This window comes from Grammomys surdaster, unplaced genomic scaffold (assembly GCF_004785775.1).
Source record: "Grammomys surdaster isolate TR1022 unplaced genomic scaffold, NIH_TR_1.0 265, whole genome shotgun sequence".
Lineage (NCBI taxonomy): Eukaryota > Metazoa > Chordata > Mammalia > Rodentia > Muridae > Grammomys > Grammomys surdaster.
In genome coordinates, this window is record NW_021604706.1 from 2,808,307 (window position 1) to 2,821,091 (window position 12,785).

At 41.0% G+C, this 12,785-nt stretch overlaps 2 protein-coding genes across 2 annotated transcripts in view; one reads left to right on the plus strand and one right to left on the minus strand.

Moving 5' to 3' along the window:
- The window catches only part of Uxt (ubiquitously expressed prefoldin like chaperone), a 9,206-nt gene extending 1,090 nt beyond the window's left edge, over window positions 1-8,116 (minus strand). Inside the window, exons 1-5 of the mRNA XM_028776098.1 lie at window positions 8,035-8,116; window positions 7,783-7,889; window positions 6,026-6,107; window positions 5,821-5,888; window positions 5,446-5,553 (exon numbers count right to left, since the gene is read on the minus strand). Coding sequence (XP_028631931.1) covers window positions 5,446-5,553; window positions 5,821-5,888; window positions 6,026-6,107; window positions 7,783-7,880 — 356 coding nt within the window. The 5' untranslated portion in view covers window positions 7,881-7,889; window positions 8,035-8,116. The remainder of the gene's footprint in view (window positions 1-5,445; window positions 5,554-5,820; window positions 5,889-6,025; window positions 6,108-7,782; window positions 7,890-8,034) is intronic.
- Window positions 8,117-8,735: 619 nt separating this feature from the next.
- The window catches only part of LOC114628158 (zinc finger protein 81-like), a 113,798-nt gene continuing 109,748 nt past the window's right edge, over window positions 8,736-12,785 (plus strand). Inside the window, exon 1 of the mRNA XM_028776106.1 lies at window positions 8,736-8,779. The gene's annotated coding sequence lies outside the window, so the exon portion shown is untranslated. The remainder of the gene's footprint in view (window positions 8,780-12,785) is intronic.

Sequence of the window (12,785 nt, forward strand, 5' to 3'; positions counted from 1 at the left end):
ACACACACACACACACACACACACACACACACACACACACACACACAGTCCAGCCTGGCTTCCAATTCAAGATCCTCCTGCCAAGACTGCTGAGACTACAGATGTGTAATCCTACCACCTAGTGGGGGTGATATGGAAGATAAGTGTTCCACCACAAAGAAAAATCAATACAAAGGTGCTGAGGTAGGAATATGCTTGGTATGGTGCAGGCACAGCCAAAGAAGTCATTGTGTCTAAAGAATAAGAGAAGGAGGAGCCTAAGAGGTGAATTCAAGAGAGGTGAGGAAGGAGGCAGAGGGTGGAAAGTCTACACAGTACCATGGTAAAGATCTTAGCTTTTGCATTAAATAAGGTGCTAATAAGGGGAAGGTTGAGAGTGGAGGACAGATGCAAACTGATCTGAGAAATAAACTTATAAGGGTTTAAAAGAATCCACCTGGCTGTCAGGCAGTGCACTGACAGGACAAGAAACCCAAATGTGAAGGCAGCAAGTCTAGTGAGTAGGGTAATGCAATAGTCCAGGTGAACAACAGAGGCTCAGATCATAGGGAAGATAGTTGAAGTAATGAGAACTGTCTCATTTTAAGGTGGATTTTGAAGGCAGTGCCAAAGGTATTCAAGAAAGGACTCTAGGATGAGGCTAAGGCATAAAAACACCCGGGCAAATGGAGATGCCTGAAACCACCCTAGCCCTGAATTGTTGAGTTACATAAATCAGTCAACTCCTTCTGTCCAAATCTGCTTGAATCAGGTCTCATCTAAGAGAATCCTTATGTATACTATACAATCAGTCAAAATGAATACAGTGGACAAAGGAAGAACTTTCTGAAGAATAAAAAAAATAACTGAAGATGGAGTGAGAGTTAAGCAGTAAAAAGGTCTTTTGCACAGAAAGACAAAGAGGCACAAGAGAGATTTGTAAGAAGAAATTAAGTGAACCATTCACAAAGATTATATAAGATAATGTGGAATCACCAGGAGAAGCTGAAAAGTACAAGGCTAACATGATAGGAATTATACTGATCTATTTGCTAACGCAGGATTTAGTTTGAGGGGTAAATGAAACTAAATACTACATGAAAAACAGGCAATGGGATAGAAAGTTAGGTTGGGAAAAAAAACCAGTATGAGTTCACTATATACTACTATCTCCCAAATTTATATTGCCAACTATCTTCAAAGACCTATCTCAGTGTCGAAGTCCCTTATACTTTATAGGTCCCACACTGCGATCCAGCTCTTCCCTCCTGGTCTGTTTTTCCATCTCGGATAGAAGTAACATCATCTTTCTGGATGCTTAGCAAAAATCTAGATTTTCCTCTTTTTGCAGGAATAGCATTGAACTCAGTGCCTCACGCATTCCAGTAATGCAATCTACTACTGATGACCATGTACCCCAGCTTCAAAGCTCTTCTCTGTTTTTCATTTCTAGTCAGCCATTCTACCCAACACCACAATTGCTCCACCTCAAGCAAAACTTCCAATCTCCATTATGTACTGTTTGTAGCACTGTATTATATTATATCATGCCCTTACTTATTGTCTCCTTTGATCAAAATGATAGCTGTGAGGACAGATTGTGGACTGTTTTTGTTTGTTTGATATATAATGAGGACCAGAAAAGTATGTGATACAGAGTGGGGACCCAACTGATGTTGATTGAATAAAGACCATTCAAAAGATTGGAAATCCTTGAAAAATACTTAAGTCTATGGTTAGGATAGGATGTGAACCATGAGTAGCATTACTGCTGGAGAGGTAGAATACTTTTTCTTAGCCATGTACCTAGTTGATTTATTCACTCATAATAGCTAGGAAATGGAAACAACTTAAATGTCCTCCACCAGATGAATGGATAATGAAGATGTGCTACATTTACAAAATGGAATTCTGTTCCGTTATAAAGAAAAATGAAGCCGGGCAGTGGTGGCGCACGCCTTTAATCCCAGCACTTGGGAGGCAGAGGCAGGTGAATTTCTGAGTTCGAGAGTTCGAGGCTAGCCTGGTCTACAGAGTGAGTTCCAGGATAGCCAGGGCTACACAGAGAAACCCTGTCTCGAAAAAAAAAAAATGAAATCAAGAAATTTACAGGTAAATGGATGGAACTAGAACATATTACACTGGATGAGGTAACGCAGATCCAGAGAGACAAACATTGAAAATTTTCTCTTTATTTGTAGATGCTTCAAACCTTAAGATGTGAGTATATTAGTGGAATAACCACAGAAACTAGGAAAGTAAAAAGGGACCGGGGAGTGGGGAAGAGAATAAACAGAGTAGGATAGTAGGTTACAAGTGTTATGATGGGGAAATTGGAAAAATGGGAGAGGAAAAGAAATACTGAGGAAGAGGGAGAGAGACATAAAAAAAAACCATCAAGGATGATTGAAAAAGCTGTAGGGAAACACTATTTTATGTTTACTTAAAAATACGTATAAAACACACACACACACACATTAAAATGAAGTTATACTACTTGGGGTGATAATGCTTTCTCCAAAAACTATAGACTATCTGACAAAAAAAACAGTGGCAGGTATAGCTCAGCTGGCCTCCAATTCAAGATCCTTCTGCCTGGACTATTGCAGAGTTGTTGGTCAGGGTAATTCAAGAGATTCTTAAAACAATATAGGCAATTTCTGTTGTTCTTGGTTGCCTCTCAGAACATGAAGGAAAGACCACTACTGAAAATACCATATTTCTTAGTCATAAGACTTAGGAGGAATCAAGTTGGAACTAACCTGGAAGCCTCCTCCTTAGAGACTGGCTCTCATGGATGCTATGCAAGCTGCCAAGGGAGAGGATCAATCTCCTACCCAGCTGGAGAGCCTATGAACCACAACAATAATCTGCCTAGCAAGATAGTACTAGCAAGATGGTACAAAAGAAGCACTTTTTTTTTTATCTTGGGGGGGGCACCATCTGTGCCATTCATTGGAGTTAAAGTTTGCTTAATAGGGAGGAATTCAGGCCTGATACTATAGATCTAGCCAACTACCCATGGCTGGAGTGCTCATAGACCTGAGAATCTAAATTAATATAATTTCTGTTTTCTAAAACCATATCCTTTCACTCACAGATAAATGTAGCTGACATCCTTCATTTAAAAAGCTTCTTTTTGGAACAGATGGAGACTATTACAGAGATCCACAACTGGTCAAAATGCAAAGCTTAAGTGACTGTGAGGTACGTGACCCTGACTGATATATCTGTAGTCCGACCCCTACATCTAAGGCTCAGGGAAAAATCATAGAGAAAGGGTGGAAAGATTTTAAGAGGCAGAGGCCCAGGATGTCTGCTATTGAGATACTTCCTAGACATGATGGGGAAACTGTACCCGTGATTGCCCAACAATATGGTAGCCTGAGTAAGACCAGCATGACAACAGCAGTTGACATGTTCATGTGGAAAGGGGAAATTACACACGGACCCACCTCTAGATGAAGCACTACAAGTGGTCAATGTCTGTTGACAGAGGGAGAATCAGTCTCTTTTAGGGCCAAATTCCCATTCAGGTTGCTTAATCCCAAGTTGTCATCCCTGGATCCATGTTCATGCAAGCAAAGCTAAATGGACTCAGTAGATTATACATGTGACACACACACACACACACACACACACACACACACACACACACCCCACCACCACCAAGTAACCAAGTTTTAAAGAAAGAGTTCAACTACACAGACTCAAATTCTAATCTTGGATGATAAAACTTTGAGATGGCTCTATTAGTTATAATAGAGCAATATGTGGTCAAGCACACATTTCATTTCATCACACTGGTAGAAAGCAGGCCAACAGATTAGAAAGACCAGATAAGGAGTCTACTAACTTCAAACACCTCGTTTTTTTATGAAAAAAAAATCAATTCTCATTAAAACAAAAACAAAAAACCAACCAAATAAAAAAAACCCTCTGTGACATAGGAGGAAAATGTTTGATAAAAATTGGACTTGTTCTAAATGGCCATAAGTTAAAAATCACAACGACCTTGATCAAATAATATGCTAACTAGTTTGATCACCAAAATTTAAAAATCTTAGCAGGTTTCAGGTCTACTAACACTAAAATCTCTGGAAAGCTTAAGAGAATAACTAGTGGAACCACACAGGAGACTACTCTAGACGAAATGAATCCAGGAATAAACATGGCCAATGAGAAATTTTGCATTGCAGGTGTTCATGCTTGTGAGTGGTTCTTTATCTAAGTGTACTGTTCCCTGCTCCCTCATACTCATTTTTCCTAAGCTATGTCACATATGACAGTTTTTCAAGCATGCCAGACACATTGTCCCTTTTGTCAAGAATATTCTTTCAAGAACACTAGGAGTTGCGATTTTGTAGTTAGGTCACAGAAGCTAAGGAGCTTGTTGAGGGAGCTTGTTATTTATGCAAGACAGCCAAGTGTTGAGAAAAGAAACCACATGGGGAAAGTGCTGCAGATAGACCCCAGTAGCTACTGAATCATACCAAAGGTGGAAAATGCTTAAAGCATGTGTTAGGGCTGGGGAGATGGCTCAGTGGACAAGAACATTTGCTGCTCAAGCATAAGAACCAGAGTTGGATTCCTAGTACCAATGTAACACACACCTCTGACCCCAGAACTGGTGCTTGCTGAAGCCAAAAAATGGCAAGCTGTAGGTTTGGTGCTGAAGCCAAAAATGGCAAGTTTTAGGTTTGGTGGACACCCTGTTTCAAGAGAAATAAGGCAGATAGCAATAGAGGAAAGCATTGTCTCTGCACGTGTAGTTACAGGCATATGAAGTTTAAAGACGGGAGAGCCCAGCAAATGAGCAGAAAAATTAGCAGATAGTTAAGGTGAGAAGCAGCTTCTTTGACTGTTACTGATTCTTTGGTTGAAATCTCATGGATGTGGTCACAGATGTATGTACATATAACAACATAGTACTAGAATGTAAGCTTCTAAGACTCTTCTGTTTTGTTTACTGCAGTATTCTAACACTAACCACACAACCTGGTATACATAAGATGCTCAATAAATGTGTGAAGAAATAATACAAAAACTGCTTATTGAGTGTTTAGTATGACACCCTGGCTGAACTTTGCATCCTCATTTTTCTTAGCGTTACCCCTGAAAAGGTTTTCTAAGTACCATCCAGGTAGCCACGGGGAAAAGGGTAGAATGTTAAAATTTGTGATGTCTATTTATTCATTTTTTTTGTTTGTTTTATATACAGGGATTTGTTTTATCACCCAGAGTGGCTTCAAACTCAGGATCTTCCTGCTTGATCCTCTAGAGTCCTGGGATTACAGGTGTGAATTACCATATTTGGCTTTTATATATTTTATGTATGTGTTTGTGTGGTGTGTGTTACAGATAAAACCTAGGGCTTCACACATGCTAACAAATGTTCTTACCACTTCCCTGCTCCCTTAGCCAATGTAGGTGGCTTTAGATACTATCCTTCTGAAATGAACTCACTCTGTGAGGAGAGAACTCTTTCGGTCAATGAACTTGAGAGCTTCCGCCAGTGTCAGTTCCAGGAAAAAACCATATCCCAGGGCCACACAGATGCGTGAAGTATCTGGGCTGAAGAAAGAGGTCAGAGGAAGTGAAAAGTCTTTATTACCATTTAGCATACTGTATAGTTTAAGGTGTTTTCTATTCCCTTCCTATTCCCCAAAGTGAAGGCTCTATAAGGGCAGATATTTTGTGTTCATTTCTGCCATACCCACAACATGTTGCTTATATCCTAATGCAATATAAAAGCTACTAGAGCCTGGTATACAGAAAATACTAAGAAATACTTGTTCCATGAAAAACGGGAGAAACTCAGAAGGGAGAGAATACACTTACACCATTGTGTCAACGAAGAAGTTACAGCCCAAATCCACCTGCATATATAACTCCGAGTGATTAGTTTCCTATAGGGCCAGGAGAAAAGAGGTAGGTGTCAGTGGCCAACTTTTAAGGCAGATAAAGATTTTGTTCTGGGGGCTTTCTTCCCGTCTCCCTTCTTTGTACACATACACAAAGTGGTACCCAATTTAAAAGCCTTTACCTGGAGTCGCTCAATGACATTTCTTAGTTGAAGGTATACAGACAGCTGCTCATATACCTTGTCTCGATGGTCCAGCACCTTTCTGACACGTAGAAATACAACAGTGAACATTAGGTAACCTTATTCCTCTTGAGATGCTGCACATCATGTCCTGCCAGGCATTTTAAGTCAGGTGTGGTTGTTCATGGATGTAATCCATGGGTTGAGGCAGGAGGATTATGAGCTCAAGACAGCTTGTGCTACACAGTGAGACCCTGTGCCCCCTTCCCCCAAACACACACAATGGGGATGGGGTATAGACGGAGACACAGCAGGCATTTCATTAAATACAGGTCAGACTGTAGTTAATCCTGACCTCTACCTTTTACTAGTAATGTGACTATAAAAAGTAGGAAACCTGTTTGGGATTAAGTTTCTCCAGATAGAAAACAGAGATGGTAGTATTAATAATTCTAATGACATAGGAGGCATTAGAATCATGTGTTTACTAGAAAGTGTTTTAAATGCTAGCCAAATGGTAAGCATTATATACTTGCTACCTGTTACAACTACAAATACTGCATTTTACTCAGTGACTTATGCCAATTAAAATGTCCCATCCTCACCCTAAATGTACCTCCCCATCTCTTTTAGCATACCCAGATAGCTCTAGTTCTGAATACCTAACTTTCTATTCACATTAGTAATGACAGCAATAGTAATCATCCAGTTGTTGAGTCTTTAGTGTATTTCAGGTACTGGAGTCAAATTCCTTTTCCAAAACAACTATTCAGGTTATTTGTCTTATTTCTGAAGACAATATCTGAGTTTCTCAGCCTAGTATTGAATTTGTAAGCACACCAAACAATCCTTTCCTCTCAGCCTCAATATAATAGTAGTTGGGTTTATCAGCATTTTTAAAATGTGTTCTTACTTAGATTTATGTGTTTCTTTTGTGTACACGTATGGGTGCCATGGTACACACCTGGAAGTCAGAGGTCAGCTTTTTGGGAGTCTTTTTCCTTCCACCATGTGGGTCCCAGAGATCTACCTTAGGGCATGGGGTTGGAGGCAAGCCATCTTGCTGGCCCTAGTTTGCTTGTTTTGAGACATAATCTCAGAGCTCAGGCTGTATACAACCTCGAAATGTAGGTGAGGATTACTTTGAACTCTGGATCATCCTGCTTCTGACACTATCCCAAGTACAGGGATTGCAGAATAAAATACATAGAATCTTGTTCTATTTTCAAGGCTGGCTTGTAATCCTGGCTAAAAAAGTTAATTTTCCCATCTCTCCACTAGAGGTGGCACACACCATGGAGCCTGAGCCTGGCTTTCTGCCCCCCACCCCCCACCCCGAATTGAGACAGTCTGTAGCCCAGACTGGTCTCCAGCTTACAAAGATCCTCCTGCTTCTACCTCCCGAGTGCTGGAGTTGACACATTTAAAACTCAAACACCACGTTAAGAAGGCCTAATAAACTTTTCCATTTCACACATGAACGAAGTTCATAAAGTCTAGAGAGGCAAAGTAAGGTACAACTTGTCCATAAATATTGGTTAAATGGCCTAGTCAGAAACACCCTGAGTTCGGAATGACTACGTTAAACCAACAAACAAGGTCAGAGCTCTGCTAAGGGGAGTTCCAACCAAATCTCAACCCAGAAGTCAACCTTTTCCCCAGAAGTCTGGTCAGCCAATCCGAAAGTTTGGCCACCTTTCTGCCCCACCTATCACGTGGAATTTCTCAAACGTCCCGCCTTCCGCGTTGTCACTCACTTCAAGTCTCGCTGCAGCACATCACTGATAAAGGCCTCGTACCGCAGCACTTTCTCCCCCACCGTATCCAAGGCCCGCCGTTTCGGGGGCGTCGCCATGATGGGCTCCTGGGGAAAGGGGTGGGACCACGTTGAGTGCTCCAGTTTAACTTCACAAAATTCTCTCCAACCTCTCAATGTTGGGGATGACTTCTTTCGGTTCGTGCTACGTAGTTCCTTCTGCCCAACCCTACTTTAGGACTCGTTCACTCACCGGTACACAAGCACAGCGCTTACGTTAGGACCACCGGCAGTAACCATTAGTATGAACCGCGACTTCCGAGTGGCGCGGATGGATGACGTGTTTCCAGCAGGGAGCCAACCAAATCGATGGGGAGGGGCTGTCCGGCGTGCGAGAAGACGCGCTTATGGGAAGAGCTTAAGGCGGGGTCGAATGAATCCCAGGAGGTAGTAGGATCTTACCGAGCGACACCCGCCCAGCGAGCTGTCGGCCTGCAGGCGAATAGTCGCGAGCTGGCGGGAGACTGGTTTGGGTGATGTTTAATGAGATTTGGCGAGTTCTGAGGGAGGGTGGACTTACAGGAAGGTAGGGTGAGGGAGTTAAGTGTTTATAATTTCTTTATTTGAAGTGTGTGTGTCTATTGACTAATAATTTGAAATGCATGTGTGTGTGTGTGGGCGCTTTGTTACTGGAGTTACAGGCAGTTGTGAGCTATCAGGATGTGGGTGCTGATAATGGAGTTCACATTCTCTGCAAGGAATGTGTTCTTAACTGATGAGCCATTTCTGTATTACCCCCTCTCCACTCTTAAATTTTCCCCCTATTTTTATGTGTTTTGTCTGCATGTTTATGTACCACATGTGTGCAGTGCCCACAAAGGCCAGAAGACGTGGGATTCCCTGAAACTGGAGCTACTGACAGTTTGTGTGCACCATGTGGGTGCTGGGAATTGAGCCTGGGTACTCTATAAGAATGGCCAGTGCTCTTAACTACTGAGGTATCTATATAGTCCCTATTTTTTCTTTTAGAAACATTTCTATTTTTTGAGAATTTCATAGATGTATGCAATGTCTTTTCATCATCTCCACTCCCTATTCTCTCCAACTCCTCCTAGACCCCTCCTACCACATTCCTCTCCCAATCTCAAATTCTCTTTAAAACAAACAAACAAACAAAAAACAAAAAACAAAACAAATTCACTGAGATGGTTTGAGCATTTAATAGTTTTAAAAGCACAAGAGTGCCTATAGACTAGCAAGGATTATGGTACTAATCTATAAGGAAGGCAGTATATCCTGTGGGAATCTGTTTGAATATATATATATATATATATCAATCATACATAGTTTGGTTTTCACCCTTCATAAAGGGAATGAATAAGAGCACATAAAAATGTTTAAACGGAGACAAATTTTAAGAAATTCGTTTTGAATGAATTTCTGCTTGGTGACTTGCAGTCCATGATGAGGGCTACAGAGAACCCTTGTCCCCCAAACCAAAACCAAAATTTCATGTTACATGTATTTATAATTAAATGTGATGTGCTTAAAACAGATATTAGGGAGCTATAAAATATTAATCTTTATTTGTTAAGGAGAACAGTTTAAATAAACTAGACTTGGGTCTGTGTTAAGTCTATTAACATATTTTGTGTATTTTTTTTTACTTAAAAAATACTTTTAGGTTATCAAAATGGCTCACTGGTTCAAAGGTACTGGCTAACAAGTCTTGACAGCCTGAGTTCAATCTGCAGGCTGGCTTGTAGATTACTGCTGTTCCCGGACATGGAAAAAGCACACTTTTTTTTTTTTTTTTACAATGGGAAGTAGTTACTCTAGAAGATTCATAACTGGTTGAACTTCAAGGAATGTTTCTGTTGCTGTGGTATAGCTGCTCAAGGTGGTAGAAAATGATAATCACCTATATTATTCTAAGTCTTGGAGAACACTGTAGAAGACGGGGTGGAGAGAATGGGAAAGCTGCAGAACGGGAGCATTGCCTCACTATTTACAATGTTGACCATGGCCATTGCTATTTTTAATAAGAGCAGATGTGATCACTTAAATGAGACCTTTATGAGACCAGGCCTGTTAACATTTCCTCATGGAAGTAGAAGGGAGGCTTGTGGGACTCATGTGCTTTCAAGATCCTCATGAAACCTTCATGAGACTTTCATAGGATCCAGCCTATTAATATAGTCTTTGTTAAGAGAGTAGAGAGGCTCATGAGGTCATGGGGTCAAAAGATCCTCACAAAGACCCTCCTTTCCTCAAGGGAAACAAGTGGACTGGGGTGGAAATTTTTTGGTAGTATAGCTTCCCCTATGTTTTCTGGGCAACTGAGGTGGCATAGCTTCATCTGAGTCAGCCATGCTGCAAATGAGCCCCTCCAGTGCTCCGGTTTTTTGAGTTGTCCATGCTGCAGGTGGGATTAGTCAGTGGGATAGCTGCCTTTGAGTTGCTCTCGATTTCTCGGTTGTGTAGATGCCTTTGTGTCACCCATGCTCCAATAAATAATTTCAATCAATTAAATTTTTATTCACCAAACTGGACTTGGACAAGATCCTGTTGGCCCATTGATACCCTCTCATCTGGAGTGAAAAGTTAATTTCCTGGTGGAAACTCTGATATGGGACGTTCTGTTCACTCTCTCTTTTTTGTAGCTAGTGTGAATGGGATTGATTTCATGATTTCTATTTAAGCAAATTCATTATTGGTATATAGAAAAAAAATCCACTGATTTTTGAATATTGATTTTATTTTCTGCTACTTTGGTGAATTTTTCTATCAGTTCTAATAGACGTTTGGTGGAGTCTCTAGGTCTTTCTGCTTATGGATAATGAGGTAAATAATCTTTTCTTAGGCCTAGGTGATAGATGTTTCATCTTCCTGGGTCTTTTGTGTGGAGATTTTTATCTAGTCAGGAATTGATCTGGGTTTGATATTTTTTGTTGCTATAGGTACCCTTAATTTTAGATTTCCCTGGTGGTATCTTATCTTGTCTTCCTACTTGGCTGTGGACTCTCCCTTTGTTCTTGTTTACAGACGAAACTTTCCTTATCTTTCCAGCCATATTTCAGTTTCTTTTGATTGTTAGCGAGATGGTCGAGCTTGATGTGAGGCCCATCTTTGCTGTTCTAATTAAGCTCCATCTTTGACAGACACTGTGTGTCAGTGTTTAGGATAAAAGGTAAAGCTTCATAGTCCCCTCTCTTCCTTTCATCTGCTTGTAGTAAAGTCTATTCAGTGTTTGCAGAGTGTCGGTTTTGTTTCATTTTCCTATGGAGACTAAATTTTTTCTGTGAGAAGTGAATCTGGATGGATTTCACAGTGGTCTCCTTGAAAAGAAAAGACTTTTTTTTTTTTTTTGACTTTTCAATTGTAAGGTTCCTAGAGGTAAAACCTGAAAAGCCATTGAGATGTCCAGTGTCTGCATTTCTTTCTTTCTTTTTTTTTTGGTTTTTCAAGACAAGGTTTCTCTGTGTAGCCCTGGCTGTCCTGGAACTCACTCTGTAGACCAGGCTGGCCTTGAACTCAGAAATCCGCCTGCCTCTGCCTCCCAAGTGCTGGGATTAAAGGCGTGCGCCACCACCGCCGGGCAGTGTTTGCATTTCCTAAGAACTTTACTCTGCCACACTAGCCTACAGTTGTTCCTTAGCAATGTACTAAAAGTTCTAGTGTAAACTTTCCAGTAGCTTATATGACATTCAGCACACATGTACCCCAGGTAAGCAGATTCTCAAGTCCTGCTTTCCCCCACACTCACCTGTTTCTCTTCATATGTTTGCTGTGTGACCTCAGTTTTCTAATGGCCACAAGAAAATTTGCTAATTTCCAACTTGTCTGGATTTTATTTTGAAAGGACAGGAAAACTTTCTATTCCACTCCTGTTTGACTCCAGTCTGAAACTGGAAGTCTTCTAAAATATTTAGAAATTACTGCCCTATAAACATGTCATTTCATGTTACATACTTCAGGCCATTTCAGTGGTCTTTTGGGGACCAAACCTTTCAAAATTTAGAGATCCTCCTTGGCAATATCACTTACTTTTCTGTGTTAAAAAGCAATTATTTGGGTTACATCCCCTAAAATCTGCTTCCGAGGCTGTAGTCTTGCACAAGCATGGAAGTACAATAGATGCTACAGCAAAAATGGTATAACTAATGTCTTAGTTAGGGTTCTACTGCTGTGAACAGACACCATGCCCATGACAAGTCTTATAAAAGCCACATTTAATTGGGGCTGGCTCACAGGTTCAGCGGTTCAGTCCATTATCATCAAGGCAGGAGCATGGCAGCATCCAGGCAGGCATGGTGCAGGAGGAGCTGAGAGTTCTACATCTTCATCTGAAGGCTGCTAGCAGAATACTGACTTCCAGGTAGCTAGGATGAGGGTCTTAATGCCCATGCCTGTAGTGACACACCTACTCCAACCAGGCCACACCTTCTAATAGTGCCACTCCCTGGGCACAGCATATACAAACCATGACAGCTAAATTGTATGTTATCAGACAGGGAATATAGTAGAAACTTTGGGGTGCTTACTTGTAGAGACTACCATCTTGGAAAAGTATCCTTCATATATAGAAGGATGTATGCTCGTTTCACTAAAGGGGTTGGGGTAGAGATATGCCTCTCTGGATTAGAGTATGTTTGGATCTGAGTTGTAGGATCTTTATTACTTATAGAAGCTGAAGTCACCCTCTCTATGACACGAAAGCAAGAGAGAATGTACCTCCTAAGAGATTTATACATAGGAAAGGGGTGGAAATTCTGGATGGGCCCATTCTGTTTAAAGTGATAGCACTGGAAGAAGTGGGTTAAATCAGGTAGGTACAGTGAGTCTCTTGAGGTTACCATTAGGGAAGAAGAGCTATCAGAGTTCTTCTGGTAAGGAAACCAGTGGTTGTGAGGGAGTTCAGGGTGGGGAAAAACAGTTTGAAGCAATACCAGTGGGGAAAAGACAGGAGACATTGCAAGTGGGGAAAAGACAGGAGACATTGCA